Genomic DNA, 19397 nt, shown 5'->3' on the forward strand with positions numbered 1-19397 from the left:
AACGGAAAGATACGTCGTCCGGACGGTATGACACGTCGTCCGGACGAATGGAGCAATGGACAGATGGGCGTCCGGACGGGATAACACGTCGTCCGGACGACTGACAGGGAGTCTGAAATCTTCTATCTTTTTCGCAGTGCAGAGTGTTCTGAAAATGCTCTAACAAGTGGAATCCATGTTTACAGCATCTTTACACATAAGTGATTTTGTCCAAACACAGAATGAGGCCAAAATACTAACATACTAAAATCCAAAACAACAAGGATAATAGTAAAGTGTCTCAATAGTAGCTCAAATAACCATAGGAGGAAAGAAATCCTCAAGGCACCAAGTCAAGTCAAGCTGGTCCTATGCCATCAAGATATGGAGAATGTTCTGCATATTGATATGAATTTGAGCCACTTCGGCTTCTAGCTTCTGAAGCCGAGTATGTAAAGACTGAACAACTTCAGTCACTTGAGTCTGCAAAGCCTGAAACTGATCATCCACAAATTGAAATCCTCTAATCAATTGGCCTACAAGACGAGTGAAAAGATTCAACATTGAACCTTTAACTGGTGCAGATCTGAAGAAAGATGCTACGGAAGGCTCTGCATGAGCAGGGGGAATAAGGTCATCTAAATACTTAGACCTTTCGAATTTGAGCATATGACTTCAACAACATTCTGTTTTCTAAAGGATCCATCTGTCGGATACTGTGCTGAGAGCCACTGGATGACATATTTCTAAAAAAAAATTAAACAGAAACATTTCCAAAAATACCACCATAAAGAATGATTAGATCTTGTTAGTTCCAAAAAATAATGTGGTATTATGACGGCTGTCAATTGGATGCTAAAAAAAAAATATACAAAAGCAAATATAGCAATCCAAATGACATAGATATATCAATATCAACCCAACACATAGATAGAATATGATTTTCATTCACAATATCTCAAGAAAATATTCTAGTCAACAAATATTTCATTATTCTAAAAAACTCTCAATCATACATAAGCAACTTAAAAGAACAAAGGAAAACAAAGAGAATACAATGGAATGGAAAGAGATGTGCAGAGAATGCCAAAATATCGGGAGAAAATGATCAGAACAAGACATGATAAAACAAAACAAAAAACAAATGCAGTGGTGTACGGCTGGCAGAGAAAGTAATGGGCTTGCGTTCGGACGTGTTACTCACTTATGTGGACGGCACACTACCAGATCATCAATCGACAGAGCCGCGCACATTCGGACCAAAGAATAGGTTCGTTTGGACGTTTCACACTAGAATCTGAAATCAAAGGAAAATTGGCAGAAAAATAATTTTCCCTAAAGTTAGCTTCAGAACACGCATGCATAAATAACTGATAAGACAGTCAAATAACAATTCAAAAGGCACAAATTTCCCTGCAAATAGAGAATTCAATGTTAGATCAGTCAAAAGTCAAATCTTATCTTACTAGGGCCTAGTCACCCTCATCTAATACAATCCCCCTAAGTAGCAGGACTTTTTTTTTTTTTCTTTCACTTAGTCCATTAGTGACCGTCTGTTTCCGCAATGAATTGGTCACTAACTATTTCTATAAAGAATAGTTCAAGAATATATTTTAAGCACATTCAATAGTGGATCTTTTGAATCCATATTTTTTGATTTTTAATCCTTTAGTTATTGCTTGTGCTGCAACCTAAATAGAAAGACATAATTTATAGGTTCTAGGTAGGGGTGTACAAGCGGTGTGCTTATTAACCGAAAATAACCAGTAACTGCTAATAACCGGCAACAACCGCTAACTGGGAAAACCAGAAAACCGGGAACCTGAAATAGCCGCAACCGGATAACTGGGTACCTGATTGCAGTTACCGGTTATTGCAATTTAAAAAACCGGTTAACAATTGGGTAACCGCAACCGGTTTTTTTTTTTTTTTTTTTTTTTATTATTATATATATATACACACACCACCTCACGTTGACACACACGCGTGAGGTACTTTGAAACTAAAGAAGGAAACATGACCTTTCACAGTACGGTAAAGACTAAACAAAAAGAGGGGGAAATACAGAGGAAATGCTGATGCTCCTTATGTATAATACAGGAGAGAAGACGGTTATAGTATTTTTTGTTCCTATAGGGGCTTTGGGTGGGCACTGATAGCACTTGGCAAAGAGGCCAAAAGTGTCAACTTGATGAAGTTGTTAATGCTCGCCCACCCTCCAAATCCAAAGCTGACCACCAGCACCCATGCGACTATAAATGTGTTCACTACATACATGACCGTCCATCTGGGAAGGAAGAATGGATGTTTCTCCACCACATTCTAGATACACACATAGTTAACACACCTCAATGTCAAAGACTTGGAGAACAAAGTGTACAACAGAGATTTTTATATTGGATTTTTACTTATGTTACCCAGCCAAATAATGGATTTTTTTTTTTTTTTTTTTTTTTTGTTGTTGTTGTTTAAAAAAAGAAAAAGAAAAATTCAACGATAAAAGAAAACAGGTTATCTTGTTAATAACCGGTTTAAAATAACCGAATAACCAGCGGTTGGTAAAAACCGCAATCGGCTTACCGGTTGTAGTTGCGGTTGTTAAAATAGGAATAACTGGGGACCCTGGTTGCGGTAGCGGTTATGAGCAAATAACTGCTACTGCAACCGGATGTACACCCATAGTGAGTTGGTCAATTTGACCATCTTAGCAAAAACAATCTCTATCATTAGAATTTTCAGAAGCTAAAAATCATAGAGTAAAAAAAATGTACCTTAGGGAAACTTTGGATAGTGCACAATTTTTTCATCATATGAGAAAAACAACTATCTAGTATTAAGGTGCAACAAGAAAACTTAACAGATACCAGGCATAAACTCCCACTCATATATAAGCATATTCAATCAATGCAATTTTCTTTTCTTTTCTTTTTTTTATTTTTTTTTATGTTGAAAAAAAATAAGACAGAAAAACAACAAAGACATGCTATGAGGAAAAGAAACAATATCTAGTCTTAGCATGTGAGGTAAGATCAAAACTGTCCTCAAGAAGAGAGGTTCGAAATTACCAAGACAGAAAAGCAGTGACGTGCTTTCTTTGTCATCCCCATAAAATACCTGGGGATGAAAAATATGATTCCTTAAATAGAATGCAAGGCAAGAATAAGATATGACATGATAAATAATGCAATGCAAACACGCCTGACATGCAATAAGATTTATGAACTAAAATCCTAGGCATGGTGTGACTTCAACTTTACAAGGTGAGTCCATTCCCCCTCAAGGGGTGAATGGTCTTATCATTCCTGAACCATACCTACTTGACCCATGGAGGTGGTTTGCGGGTCTTGTCCATGTTATCCATACCTTGCATCAGGCTCAACAACCCCTCATAGTCATGGTTGCTATTGGGCTTCTGCGGCTTTCTCTTGAAGCACATTGATTTGCTTTTCTTTGGTTTGCCAGTTTGATTGGCAGGAACAAACTTCTGCTGTCGCTGGTGATGCCGTAGAGCCTGATGTGTCATCAGAGGTAGAGTGCCTGATGTAGCTTCTGTTGGCAACTCCCTTTGAACCTTTGACTTCCGAGCCTGGAGCTGTGGTCATTTGGGTTGGATGTGACCGGTGATGCCGCAGTGATGATAGGTGGGCATGATTCTTTTGTTTGAATGCTTTGACAGTCTCTACAAAATTAAGGTTAGCATTCTTACAAATAACACTGTCATTACCTTTTATATGTCTCTTATGCAGAGGGACATATTTAGATGAGGAAGGTTTTTCAACTTTTCATTTCCTCAGAGCATCCTGCTTAATCCAAAATCTATGGGTTTTTAACAAAAAATAATTTGGTCTAATGTGACTAACCTTCCCACAATTATAACAAGTAGGAACAAACTTACCATGAGCTTGTGTTCCTAAATCTTTGGACTTGGCTTCACACAATTATTTAAGCAAGAATTTTCAAAGTTATCTAAACAAGATGGATCTACTATCACAGGCATAATAAAAAGAGAATTTAATTAAGAATCAAAAGCATGTGAAGTAGAAGCATCCTTATAATCAATAATAAGGCCAGGCTTGTTAGAGTTATCTGTTTGAATACAAAGCATGCTTTTTAAATTATCACTAGAGAATTTTTCCAAGAGATCCTCAGATTCTTTTAATTTATTCTCAAGTGCATTAATAATGTTAAAAAGCATGGTATTCACAAATCTCAAAGAGTCAATTAAAGCATGTGATTCAGATAATTGAATGATTAAAGACTTTTTTTATTGCTTAACCTTTTTGAGCTCTTTATGAGAAATTTCAGAATTCAATTTATCAAAAACCTTAAAGAGCTTATTATCAGAATTCTCTTCAGATAACTGAGAAGAATTCACGATAAAAGGAGTCATGGATCACACTCAGGAAATTAATCCAAAAAGAGTGTACACGCTCTGATACCAGTTGAAAATAAATAGACTCCTAATTTAAATGCGTGTTTGTGTGATCAATTTGTGTAACAAAATATCTAAATGTGAAATTTAAAAGAAGACAGATATTTTGTTCACGAAGTGGAAACTCAATTAAGAGAAAAATCACTCTGGGGTAGCCAAACCTAGGAAATCCACTATTAAGAGGACAAAGCTAGTTACAAGGCAGGAATACTCACATAACCCGATGCAGTAGTCGTACTTCTAACTCTGACACATACCTATACGTGAACGCTTCTCAACCAGATCTCCTACCTGAAGGGGTTTTCAATGGACTCCTTTAGGTTAGGGCTCCTCCCTAAGCTACACTTAACGGGTTGACCAAATCACACACTAGAAAAACACTCTAAGAGAGCTAGCAAATCTAAATATTTCTGCCTAAACATCCTCTCTTAGCACAATAAAATTCAGTACCGAATTCTATAAATAAAACAAGCCTAGAAACATCTATTTATAGGCTTTAGAAGACCTATTATAATACTGATTTGTTGTTCTTTAGGCGGCGTTTGGAACTAGACAGTGGGCGTCTGGACGACAAGCAGCAACTGACTTCTATTACGCGCTTCACACGTTTCTTCATTAAACTTCAGTCTCCGCGTCTGGACGATGTTGCCCTAGCATCCGGACGGTGGCATGCTGTTTTCACCAACCGTTTCTGCTGAGCTATTCAGAATCTTCTTGAACACTGATGGGCGTTCGGACGGCCAACTGGGGAACCAACTTTGTTGAGTTGTAAACTGCGTAGAATCTTCTTGAACTCTGAAAATTGCCTTCTTGATGCTTGTGACACTGATACTTGTCATATTAAGGCCTTTCCATAGTTGAGAAAATATGCTCTGAATATTTTGTAAGACTATGAATAATTACAGTATCCATGTTTCAGCAGTACACTAATATGACAGTGATTTTGTCAACAAAATGTAGCCAATAAAACTAACAACAAGGTCTTTGTTTTCACCGATTGTTTTGAGGTAAATTCGAAAATCCTAACTTTGCTAGATTTTGTGTAAATCCTTAGAATTTGAGCTTAATATCTCTAATCTCTTTAGGTATTTAGTGTTTTGAAGTGTTCTAAGTCATCTCCAAGCATTGGGTTTCACTTTTGGTGAGAAATCAAGGTAAGACCCAAAAACCCTAGACTTTTACTAAGTGTTGTGAATTAGTGATTTGTTTGTCTAACCTTAAGTGTTGTGAATTAGTGATTTGTTTGTCTAACCTTAAGATTATCTTATGGGTTAGTGTTATTAGTTAATGGGTTGTCAATTGGAACCCTAGAAATTCTATGGGATTTTCCATGGGTTGTGGCTCTTGAGAAAAATCAAAAACCTAAGTGGGATTTAGAGTTAGAAATTAGCAAATTTTTAAATGTTGTAACTTAGCAATTTGTGTCTAACCCTAAGATATTCTTATGGGTTATTGTTATTAGTTAATGGGTTCTCAAATGGAACCCTAGAAATTTATAAGTTTTTCATGGGTCTTAGTTCTTAGGCAATTAAAGGACTAAGTGTGAATTTAGTGTTAGAAAGTTTTATGTGTTAGTAATACTATGTCATCACAATGTATTGTACAGTGATACATTGCGTAGTCTACAAGGAGGATTTCTTCATGGACAATTGTCAAACAGCCTAAGTGAGTATTCAACCCACTGAGAAAATATATTACGTTTTGTGAAGTTTAACGATGAAATGAATGTTAGATTTATGATAAACCGAGCTAATGAAATTTTCAGATGGTATATGCTTGTGATTGATTTCAATACCTTCAATTATGTTAAGTTATGTCTTTAGGTGATTTCAAATGAGTTGAGAATTATGTTTCTATAATGTCTTTGAAAAGGGATAGAGCATGACCATGATGAGTATGAGATGTGATGAGCATGAGCATAAAACGAAATCATTAACGCTGAATGTAAGATCAATGTTGAAAGATATCTTGGCAGAGCATCTGTAATACTAGTGGATATAACGCCCCACGGCATCAGAAACAAAATCGAGGGTTCAAGTCCCACGGCACCAGCAACGGAAAACAAAGAGAATAGATGTATGGCAAGCATGACATGATGTGTGACAAGATTTATGTTTTATGATATTTTCATGGCTAGATATATCAGTATGCCTATGATATTAAATGGAACAGAACATACCTATCGAGTTACAGCTAGATTGCAAAGATGATTTATATGAAATTTCATACCAGACGTAGCAATATGCCTATGAGTTTGAATGAAGCAGAGCATATGTATATTGTTACGGCTAGAGTGCATATGATGTTTTATATGACATTGAGCTTAATTGTGCTTAGATACCGGTATTTCCCGAAGGTTTGTAAATGGTCGTATCTCTACATAGCTGGGTTATGATGTTTTTCATTTTTTGCTTACACGTACATGTGTGCTTGTTATTTTTGAAGGTTTGAAAAACTTGTATGCAAGTATGTCTTAGTCGCGTATATATATATGTGTGTGTGTGTGTGTGTGTGTGTGTGTCTATATATATATATATATATATATATATATATATATAAGTAGTAAGATTTCTCATGGATACGATGTGCCTGTGTTTACCACATTAATTAGCTATGAAACTCTTTAAAGAATGATTCTTACTAATAAATAATAGCTATCACCACTGTTGTGCAAATTATAATACTCGCAAGTGCACGAATCGTTTGCAATATAGCGTTTTGCAAGTGCGAGGTCGATCCCACAGGGAATTGTGTTGCAAAAATTAATCTCTATTCAAACTAATCCTATTTTAACCTAATTCCAAATTTAGAGATTTTTAACAAAAGAAAACATAGACAAAATTAATGAAAATAAAGGGGTCTAGGGTTTTGGAATCCACACTCACCAAATCATAGCAACCTATTCTCATGCTCATCACACGTATTTGAAGTTTTCACATGCAAAACTTAGGTATGCTCTACTTTACTTCAAAAGTTGTTTAAATCATTCGATGAATCCATACTTGCACAAATCACAAAAGATATCTAGTTTTGACTAAATCATCAAATGTATCTATGGAATGAAACACAACGAATATCCAACATTTTGATAAATGAAAACCCAAGCCATCAATTTAATAAAACTATATCAAATCATCACTTGTATCCGGAAATCACAAGAGATATTCAACAATAATCTCAATAATCGAAGTAGAACAATGAGAAATCAAAACCCATAAACTCAAATAGCATAAACAAGCATGGAAACTCAGTTTCTCTTCAATGGTGAGGTTTCATCCTCACCCCTAGACGAAATTTCAGCTACACATAACTAAAGAAAGCATAAATAAACAACAAGAATGCATTAAAAATCAAAGAAACTTACAAAGAATTGAAGTTCTAGGTCAAAATCAACCCAAAAACCCTAAACTACAGAGAGAACGGCGCCTAGGGCGCTCCCAAGCGGCCTCCTCTCTCAAAAATGAGAAAAGAATGGTATTTATAGAGTTAGCTAGGGTTTCTGAAATTCCAACTCCGCATAAATTCGATCGATCGATTTTATAATCGATCGATCGATCGACTTCGGGCAATTTTCGATCGATCGACTTGAGATTCGATCGATCGACTTCCCAGCAATTCTGAATTTCCAGCTTTTTATGTATTTTTACTTGAAAATTACCATTTTTCTCTTAATGTCCTGCAAAAACGCAAAAACACCAAAACTAACCAAAACATCAGAAAATAACAAAGTTAAAGGTTTAACTAATGTAAATTAAGGGGTTCAAATATACACTTTTTGGCACTCATCAACCACGATTGTGTAGATGTTGATGCTTTGGCTACAGGTACTGCTGATGTCGACGAGGATCCAGTGGCTTTATATTTGGGGTACTACGACTGAAGCTTTTTGTGACGGTTGTATGTGTTGGAATTGAGGATATTCTGTATTTTGTATAGACTTTTATATATGGCTTGTGTCACATGTGACATTTATTTTATATAGATATTCTTTGATGTATATAATGTTTTAATTAAGCCTTAAACAGATAGACATATGTATGGCTCTGATCTTGTAATTACATTTTTTTAGTTAATGAATTTAGTTCTGTTGCTACAGGAATATCTTTGAAGTGTTATGCATATGTTATGAGATGTATTGAATTAATTTTGACTTATGACTAATTGGCATGCCAGTGTGGTAATTCCATTTTGTTAAAAAATAAAAAACAATATGGGTAGCCACCCCCCCCCCCCCCCCCCCCCCCCCCCCTTCTTTTCCTAAGCTTATTCCTTGGCCTCTACCCATAAAACTTTTTAGCTCCATCCCTGATCTCCACCCTTCATAGGCCCTTATTGGTAATTAAAGGGTTGGCTGTCCCATTATGAGTGGAGGCCTCTCCTTATTGTCATCAACCCCCTCTTTGTTTAAATTAAAAATAATTTATTTCAATTTTTTGTTTGTGGTAGAATTATAATTTTTATGCAATCGCCAGAAAAATTAGATTGGACTTATATGGAATTGGATTGAATGATCAATTTGACTCAAGAGTTTATTACTAGACTTTTAGATAATTTTTGTCTCCTATGGCCTATGGATGGATTCGATACAAGCTTCAATCCTTGGGATCAACTAAGTAATTTTCTGTAAAATTTAAGATGAGAAGTTTTTCTCTATACTAACAATATTAGTTTAAAAATGTTCTCAAGATCCATTACAAATATCATATCTATCAATTAGACAAGATTCTCAACAACAAAAAAAAGCATCCAATGTGTAAAATATTTTACTTCAATTACTCTTTATTTTCTATATACATTAATGGGAAGGAGCTAGGGATAAGGAGAGAGAGAAAAAAATAAATACCCACCCTTGTTCATTTTTTTTTGTGGGGGGGGGGGGGGGGGTGGAGGAGGGGCATTGCTATCAATAAATTACGAATGTAATGAATTTATTTTACACTAGTATCAATAGATATCTTATGCGTAAAAGGATTACATCTAGAGAAATGATTTATTTTCTTCTTTTGTCATTCTCCCATTTTTTCACTTTTGAAAATTATCATTGAATCTGTGGGGTTATGTGAGTCCCTCATTTGGGCCTCATTGATCTAATGATAATTTTTAAAAGTGGGAGGAAGGGAGAATGACAAAAGGAGAATGTGTAGCACATCTCATCTCTTAAATCTATTTGGTTTATAATAAATTTCAATATTTTATATCCGCTTTAAGGTTTTATTTTTTTTGGTTGAGAAAAATTTGTAGACTTGATTAATGAAACTGAAGAAAAGAGCATTAAGCTCTAGCAAACCCGAGTATTTTGCTCTGATAATACAATATGACATATACCCTCACGAATGCTATCTACCTATACCTTATCCATGACATGATGAACGACTCTCTTAGCAAGGCCATGGGCCGCAAAGTTGCCTCTCTTTTAGTGAGGCGTACCTGCCAACTCATAGATGTACGAAGCACTCCTTTTCGGTCCTCCACTATTTATCTATAGATCCTCCAAATGGGATTACTAGCTTTAAGGGCATTGACGACTTGTAAATAATCTCCTTCCAAAATGATCCTTTGATTAATTAATAGTCATCGATCATAGGGTTTATGTGAATTGAAGTAAAACCTCTCTATCCTACTAAAGGGTTTCGACTTTTTTATTTAATCTGGATAATTTCTTGGGTTACACGTGGAGATTTTGCAATACGCATAATAATTAGTAACACATTTACATGGATTTAATGTTTTAAACAAGCTATTATGTTATATTTTAGGTAAAAGCATCAATTATCAACATCCAAAAAAAACTTTTCCTTTTGTCTCGACTTCAACATCTTTATTGGTTTCCTAACAATAAAAAGATTTTCACAAGAACTGCAAGATGAGGTAAAAAGTTAAATGAATTTGAAAAAAATAAAAGAAAGAAAAAGAGTGAAATAACGGAGTAGCTTTTGGTATAAATACCTCAACATGTCAAATATCCCATTTTATCATCAGAAGTGATCAAAATATGGCAAGGACTTTGAAATATGTTTATTTGTTTGCTGTCTATTTTAATTTTTTGTTTGTGGTAGAATTATAATTTTTATACAATCTTCAGAAAAAATAGATGGGACTTATATGAAATTGGCATGGATTGAATGATCGATCAATTTGACTCAAAAGTTTATTACTAGGACTTTTTTAGATAATTTTTGTACCCTATGGCCTATGGATGGATTTGATATAAGCTTTAGCCCTAGGGATCAATTAAGTAATTTTCTGTAAATTTTAAGGTGAGAAGTTATTTTCTTTATTTTAAAAATATTAGTTTAAAATGTTCTCAAGGTTCAATACAAATATCTATCAATCAGACTAGATTCTCCCAAAAAGAAGAAGAAGGAGGAGGAAGAAGCATGTGCAATGTGGATCATTTTTTACTTCAATTATTCATTCTTTTCTATATACAATAGGTGGGGAGCTAGGGTTAAATATTCTTTTGCCTTATGTGGTTTCAAATCTTTATTTTTTGCTCCCTGTACTTTCATTTTTATCACAGGTGGTATCTGTGCTATGGGAAAAGACGGAGATAGTACCTCCGTCCATCTTTCCGTTCAAAACTAACGGATTTTCATATCAGTGTCACGTGGCATCATTAAAATTGCGACACGTGGCTGTCATATTTTTTTTAATTTTTTTTTTCTACTTTGATGCTTTAAAAAAATTAATAAAAAAATCGTGGTTTTAATTTATAAATTTTAAGCCTTTTTTTTTAAAAAAAAAAGAAAGAAAAAAAATAGGCCAGCCACCCCCAAGGGCCATGTGGGTGGTTTGGCCACCCCAAGTGCCAAAACATCTCCTTTTCTTTTTTTTCTTTTTTCTTTTTTCTTTTTTCCTTTTTTTTTTTCACTTTGGTTCTTGGAGGTGGCCGAATCACCCCCATGGGCCACGGGGGTGGTTCGGCTACCCACAAGCCAAATGGGGGTGGCTATTGGCCAAAATTGGGTGGATGTGGCCCAAATGGGTGGCTTTAGTTTTTTTTTTTTTTTTTAAGCCTTAAAATAAAATAATTTTTTTTTTTTAAAAAAAAAAAAAAAATGTGCTGCCACCTGTTGCAATTTTAATGGTGCCACGTGTTGGTGACGTGGAAAGCCGTTAGTTTTAGACGGAAAAATGGACGTAGGTACCATCTCTGTCTTTTCCAATAGCACAAGTACTACATGTGATAAAAATAAAAAAACATGGGGCAAAAAATAAATATTTGAAGTCACAGCGGGCTGTAACGTATTTAACCAAAAAAAGAAAAAGAAAAAAAGTAACTTCTTTGTTCATCGGCAGATCCACTACCAGCAATAAATTACAAATCTAATGAATTTATTTTTACGCTAGTATCAATAGACATCTTATGGTAAAACGATTAAATCTATTGGTTTATATTTTATAATAAATATCAATATTTTATATCCCCTCTAAGGTTAATTAAAAGTCATCATACGGACGATGCGATTTGATGTAAAACCTCCCTATCCTACTAAAAGGTGTCGACTTTTTCTTTAATGTGGATAATTTGGCCATACAATACGAGTAATAAGTAGTCACACATTTACATATATGGATATATTTAATGTTTTAAACAAGCTATATATATATATATATATATTATATTTAAGATAAAAGCTATATATATATATGTAAAAAGAAAAAGAAAAAGAGTGAAATAATGGATCAACTTTTGCTATAAATACCTCAACACTTCAAATATCCCATTTTATCATAAGAAGTGATCAAAATATGGCGAGGACTCTGAAATATGTTTATTTGTTCGCTTTCTATTTTATGTTCACCTTCCTTGCTGACGCAACTGATCAGTCACAAGTCCATTACTCGGCCACTCCACACAGCCAAGGAGTAGCTCCTCATGTTGCACATGAAGATGTCATAGGTACTCTAGGTTTCCTGTAATGCCACCTTAAATATAATCTGAGCATGATTTTTTTTATTTTTTTGTAAATAATCTTAGCATGAATTTATTATTGTCATTATTAGTTAATAGAAGTATATATGGTATAATTAAACTTTTTTTTGTTAAGTAATTATATATATATAGACCCATCACCCATGCATGGTCGATCCCCCAAAGTAGTCTAGTTATTGACAATAAATCTTTTAGTTAATTAATTAGTGTATGGATTATATGTTTTCTTGATCGAGCATTATATATACATTAGTGCTAGGCTTGGATTGATCTTATATATTAATCTTGAGATAAAATATATTAAAGATTCTAAAAAAACAAATTTTTATCAGTGTTGCATACCAATGAATATATACAGTTGAAATAACTTAGAAAAAAAATTCATAGTCGGTAAATTTTTTTCTTAAGAAAAATCAAATATCATATATATCGTTAGCTTTTGGGTTAAACGGTATGAGACAAGTACATATATGTATGAAGTTAATTTATAGATAATACATAGTGTCTTTGAAAAATGAATTGGAAAACAAAAAGTAACTATGATAGGAGATTCCAGTGGTAATTTAATCATTATTAATTATAACGTTCAATTTTTTGAAAATATAAATATGTGCATCCGGGTGTTTTAACTTGTCGTTAATTAATTTTGTTAGGTGGCTTTTGAGAACTAGCCAAACATACCGTTGTTTCTCAATGAAATTACTCATCTTCATTTCACTTTGGAGAGGATTCTATTCCCTCAAAAAAAAAATAGTTGTAGGTTCTAATATTGTCAAAGTTAAGCTGGTGTCTTCTCAAATAATTAGTCATTAATTTTATTGAAATTATTAATGTCTTTTTAAACTGTAAAAATTAAATTATCTTCAATTTGTTAGCTGGAAAATGAATATATATATATATAATCAATGGAATAGGAATGAGTATTTATATAAAAAGATACTTCGAGAACGTTTGGTACACAAAATGATAATTTTTTTTAAGAAATAGGAATGAGTATTTATAAGAGTAGAAGATATTGAAATGGAATAATCATTCATATTCTTTTGTTTGGTTTTAACACTTCGTATATAAAATAGAATTTTGCACAAAAATATAGAACCTTAAAAAGGAATATTTTGTATACCCCACTTAATGCGGAGATGATACAATCCTGTAGAGAGTCATCGAATGATAGTCTTCAAGATATTATCATCACAATAACGTAACTGCAATTTGCATTGAAAGAACCATCTACTCCTGTAAGCATGATCTCATGCATTTTCTTTTTAACCATTGTCTCTTTGTATGATAGGTCGTTATTGGAAGCAAAAGTTTCCTAATAGATTTTTTCTTTTGGGGTGGCTGCCGTGCAGCCATAACTTCATCTGTCGGAAGAGATGCTTGAAAATGTTTCCGAAGACGCTACAATATGGTAAATGTGTGAAAGGTGTTTTCACTTCCCACTGTGTTTGTATCCTGATGGTCCGCACTTAGATATGCATCTAGAGAAATGCTATTCAAATACATTCTTTTACGCTCTCAAGTGTTTAATCCTTAATGAAACAGTTGTCACGTCATGCAGTTTTCTAGTATATGGAATTTTAATCTGATCTACTTCCTCTCTTTTTTCAACTGCCACATTATGGAACAAGCACAGAGGAACTTGGTGTAGCGTTTCTCAAGCATTTACAGCTCATATGCATATCTAAAACTGGTTACCTATTATTGACCATATGTAGAATCATAAATGAATTTGTAATAATTAGGTTTCTTTCCAAGTTATTATAGCAAACCCGATAAACTAATCATATGGGTTTGCCAAGGTTTAAGGATTTAAACTTAAAGATGTTTGTGCTTGTTGCTTTTTCGCATGTAATACAAGTTTTATGTATAAATAAAGTTGCTCCTGCGACATGTTTATATCTTGTCATACACGTAATATAGTGTATGCATATCATCATGTAATCCATAAATGTTGAGTTTGTTGAATTATTGGTTAAATGATTAAATTTATATCTTCCTATTAGCTATTTTCAGGTAAATTGTAATTTGGCATGATATTAGAGCCAAATATCATAAGTTCAAATCTTAACTTCACAATTCACTCTCCATTTCAGTTACATATTCTACATGGAGTTTGAGCCCATACGCACTACAAGAAATTGTCTCATTACCGTCGACACGATTGGCAGTGACCGCAAAGTCGCCGCTAATAGTCACTTTTAGTGGCAACTTTTATGGGTCGCCACTACAAAGAGAGTTTTAGTGGCAGCAAATAGTTGACGCTAAAAGTCTCTTATTAGCGGTTACCTTAATGGTTGCTGCTATTGACCCTTCATAATAAAAAAAAAAAAATATATATATATATATATATGTATTAGCCTATTAAATACATATTTATTGATCTTTTTTTTAAAAAAAAAAAAAAAGTTACGAAACCTATAATTAGTGAAATCTGATTTGTTTTATATTATTAGCGAAATTTAATATTTTCTATTTTTTCTATTCTTATTTTCAATTTTACTAAAGTGAACCATCAAACTTCCAAAGTGTGCCAAAAATATCACTTTTTTCGATAGTACTCTTATTCTCTTCAAAGCTAAAAAAAATTAATAAAAAAACTATTTTTTAAACAAACAAAAAAGAAGAAGAAAAACCAAGGGGGTGGATTAAAAACAAAAAAAAAAAAACAAAAAATCTATTTTTTTTTTCAAGATAAATACAAAATCAGTCATTGTAATTGGCCTAAATTACAAATCGCTTCCTGTAAAATAAAAATAATTCATAGATCATCAAGGTAGGCTAAAATAACAATTTAGTCCATGCAAGCCACCCCCACCTCGGATGGCTCGCGAGCTACCCTTGAGATCACTGGGGGTGGCGCACGGTCACACCATGGGCTGGTAGTTTGATGGGTCACTTTAGCACGCTTGAAAATTGATGGAACTATTTTAAAATAGGTTGTTAGTTGATGAGGCTTGTTTATATTTTTCACAAAATATATATAAATATTCACAATGTCCATATATTTAAACAAGTGATATGGATCCAAACATTTTTTAAGAAGTTTCATCATTCTCCCCTTCCTATTAGGGATTCTTATTCTTCTTGTTGATCATGATAAGATCAATCGAATGATTTAAGAGCATTAGTCCGATCGATCATGAGACAATCAATGATCGATACAAATTAATTGATCGATCTAACGTCCAATTGATCCTAATGTATTAGTCCGATCAATCATGATAGGATCATAAGGTCGATAGAAGATTCGATCGATCTTAGTATATTACTCCAATTGATTGAATATCCGATTGATCCTAGTGCATTAGTCCAATCAATCGTGATACAGTTTAATCAATCATACTTAACACAATAAATGTTCGATCTAAAGTTTGATCAATCCTATTGTACTAGTTCAATCGATTGTGATGGGATAATAGGGTCAATAGAAGATCCGATCGATCATGATAGGATAATAGAATTGATAGAAGATCCAATTGATCCTAGTGCATTACTCCAATCGATCATAATAGAGTTTGATCAATCAAACTTGACACATTGAAATTTCAATCTAACGTCTGATCGATCCTAGTGGACTAGTCCAGTCGATCATGATATGATAATAGAATAGATAGAAGATTCGATCAACCATAGTGTATTAGTACGATCAATAGTGATAGAGTTGGATCTAACGTTCGATCGATCATGATAGGATATAATAGGATCGATAGAAGATCCGATCGATCATGATATGATAATAGGATTGATAGAAGATCCGATCGATCATGATATGATAATAGGATCAATAGAAGATCCGATCAATCATAGTGTATTAGTCTAATCGATCATGATTGAATTCAATCAATCACACTTGACACATTAATTCATCGATTTGACATCCGATCAATCCTAGTGTATTACTCTGATCGATCGTGATAGAGTTTGATCAACCAAACTTGACACAATGAAGGTTTGATCTAATGTGCGATTGATCCTAATGTACTAGTCCAATTGATTATGATAGGATAACAGGATCGATAGAATATTTGATCGATCGTGAGTTTATGGATTTTGTATTATCTTAGTGCATTAATTTGATCAATAATGATAAGAACATATGATTGATCCTTGTGCATTTGCCTGATCAATTGTGACTCTATGGATTTTGTATTATCCTTATGCATTAGTCTAATTGATTTTTAATTTATGCATTGGATTTTTTTTTAAAAAAATTAAACAATTTTTCTTTTGAATTTATAAGAATATTTTAGTCTAATTGATTTTTTCTTTAATATGAATAAAGAAATATTTTTTTAAAAAAAATAAATTTGGGGAATTACCTCTCTCGTCCTCTCATCTCTCTCTCGTTGCAGACTCAACTTTGTGAAGCAATATGATAAGAAAAATTGTCCCTCTGCTCGTGTAACGAGCTTGACATTGAAGTTTGTATGCTGTTGACACATGGAGAGTATGTTGACTGATGAGCTACATGGCAACTGGTGCCTGGATGTGTATCACACAAGGATAGAATAAACACTGTCGTTTGGGTTGTAAGTAGTTAGATACGTAGTCGTTTTATTTGTAATTCTGTTAGTTCTGTTAGTTCTGTTAGTTGAATTCAATTCCTGTTGTTAGGCAAAACTTGAAGGAATCTTATATAAAAGGGCAGAAGGGCTTGAGGGAGGATTCATTCAGTTGAATGTATATCATATTAGATCTGGAGGTTGGTTGGTTCCTTGAATTGCCATTATTCTTAGTAAAGCTTTTGTTCTCCCATTTCTATTCTCTCCTTCATTTCTCAAACATTTATCTCAATTCTCACTTCTCACTTAGGTTTCAGTAACAGAACAATTTGACTACTACAAGTGGTATCAAAGCCCTAAGATCCATTGTGCTTGCTCAGTTACCATGACAAAAACGATATCGGCGTCACACGAAGTTCAGGAATTACAGGATGGATTTTCCACATTGCAGCTGGAGATTGCAGGAGTCCAGGAGAGTTTACGGCAGAATCAAGCGGAGATGGTACAAACACAAGAGGATCTCTGCAAACGACAAGAAGATCAGTTTCGTAAACTCCAATTGCTGCTCAAGTTCAAGGAGACAGAGTTCGTGGACGGTAATGGCAGAAATGGTGAATCCAACAGGAATGGAGATCAAGCCTTCCAGATTAATTCTTCCGGTAAGGCATTTCAAACTCAGCCTTTGCGCCTTGATTTTCCTCGAATTGACGGGGATGATCCTGAAGGTTGGTGTTATCTTTCTTCTCATTTTTACGATTACTATGATGTGAATTTTAATTGTACTCGCAAGTGTACGAATCATTTGCAGTTAATGGATTGCAAATACGAGGACGATCCCATAGGGAATTGTGTTTTTGAATACAAAATTTATATTTAAATCAATCCAATCCTAACCTAGTTCCAAAAAAAAAAAATGAGAGATTGTATTTGTAAATAAAAAATCAAAAGCATAAACAAAATTAAAGTGAATGTAATCAAGTAGAAAAAAGCATTAAGGTATCGGAATCCGCACTCACAAATTCATAGCAATATATTCCCATGATCAATAATATTTCTCAAAGTTCTCACAATAAAATCTTAAGTATGTTTTACTTTTGCTTCTAATATTTAATCAAAATCATCCCATGTATCTATTATTTACACAAATCACAAAAGAAATTCAATTTAAATCAAATCATCAAGTGTATCCATAGATCACAGCAAGATATCCGATTTAAATCAAAACATCATTTGTATCCATAGAATAAATCACAAGGGATATCGAATTTTTTAAACAAAGAAAACCAAGCACAAACAATTTTATGAAACTATCTTAAATCATCAAATGCATCTTTGAATCACAAAAGATATCCAAAAATTATTCCACAAAATTGAGTTGAAGTAAAACAATTGAAAAATCAATATTCATTAAAATTGGAAAATAATACATCACATGAGAATAGTGTTGCCAATTATAAGTGAGACTTCATCCTCAACCTTAGTTGAGGGTTTAGCCTCTCATGACTAAAAATAATATATTAACTTGTATTAAAAACATCAAAAATAAAAAGACTTACAAGAAGAAAATGTTGTAAGAGAAATCTTTGAAATTCAGTGTAATACCCCGTATTTTAAGATATTGAATAAAATATCTTAAAATATGATTTAAAAACCTAATAATAAGGTAAAAGAATAAATATTCAGAAAATAAATATTCATTTAGAATCATTTATAGTTTTAATTTGATAAAAACTCAAACGGACCTTAAACTTTGGAATAACGAGATTAGGGTCAAACGAACTCCGTTTTGGTCGATTCAAAAGCCAGAACGCTTTTCTCGAAGTCTTCTAACTACCCTCCTAATTTCATAATTTTTGGACTCCATTTAGTACCTGAAAACATCCGCGAAAAATTATACCTCTAAATAGAACGAAAATTCAGTTATCTAATTTGTGGGCTCATTTTAGTTCTTTATGAACCCAGCCTATAAAACTCAGCTCACAGGTTGATAGTGCCCAGCCCATACACAATTGACACCCAGCCCAGTCCACGCCAGATAGAGATCGGATGCTTGTTGTTCTTCCACTGTTCCGCAAGTGCACGTGTCCGACTCAGCAGCTATAAGAGAGAAACTAAAGGAAACTTAGTTAAAAAGAAACTAGTGCTATGTTAGAACCTATATAGTATATTAGTATATACCAGTTAGATATTGATAAGAAATTGTCGCCCAAGCAAAGACTTTCATCCTTCTGAGTGTACTTTGAAACAGCTCATCAAACACACGTTTACGCCCCAGCCGTCGATCACAAGACAGTCGGGTTAAATCCAGCCATCAAAAATCCTATAAATAGGAAGCTTGCACTGCGATCATTCTACACACCTCAAAGAAAACCGAAACTCTCACTCTCTGCAACTCTCTGTGAGTTTCTGCTCTCAAAGCTCTTGAAGCTTCTCTCTTTCTAGCAAAATCTCTTTTATTTTCCTCTCAAGCAAAGCCAAAAAGAAAACCCAGCAAAAGAGAACACTTCTTGTCTCTACTAAAGCACAAAACAGAGGAACCTCCTCT

At 33.8% G+C, this 19397-nt stretch overlaps 1 protein-coding gene across 1 annotated transcript; it reads left to right on the forward strand.

Moving 5' to 3' along the window:
- The first annotated feature begins 12081 nt into the window (after window positions 1-12081).
- Window positions 12082-19084, forward strand: LOC133863312 (uncharacterized). Its single transcript, XM_062299258.1, has 5 exons — window positions 12082-12314; window positions 13639-13758; window positions 16703-17052; window positions 17163-17702; window positions 19034-19084. The coding sequence occupies exons 3-5, from the start codon at window positions 17029-17031 to the stop codon at window positions 19082-19084; spliced, it is 615 nt and encodes a 204-aa protein (XP_062155242.1). The 5' UTR covers window positions 12082-12314; window positions 13639-13758; window positions 16703-17028.
- Window positions 19085-19397: the final 313 nt, after the last annotated feature.

The sequence above is a fragment of the Alnus glutinosa genome, chromosome 3, assembly GCF_958979055.1.
Source record: "Alnus glutinosa chromosome 3, dhAlnGlut1.1, whole genome shotgun sequence".
NCBI classification, from domain to species: Eukaryota; Viridiplantae; Streptophyta; class Magnoliopsida; order Fagales; family Betulaceae; genus Alnus; species Alnus glutinosa.

Bases quoted from the DNA above. Each gene is read 5' to 3' on its own strand.
- LOC133863312 (XM_062299258.1), top strand. From the start codon at position 17,029: ATGTATATCATATTAGATCTGGAG. The intron at 17,053-17,162 runs GTTGGTTGGTTC...CTTCTCACTTAG, and splicing joins ATATCATATTAGATCTGGAG to GTTTCAGTAACAGAACAATT. The intron at 17,703-19,033 runs GTTTTTGAATAC...AGTATATACCAG, and splicing joins ACGATCCCATAGGGAATTGT to TTAGATATTGATAAGAAATT.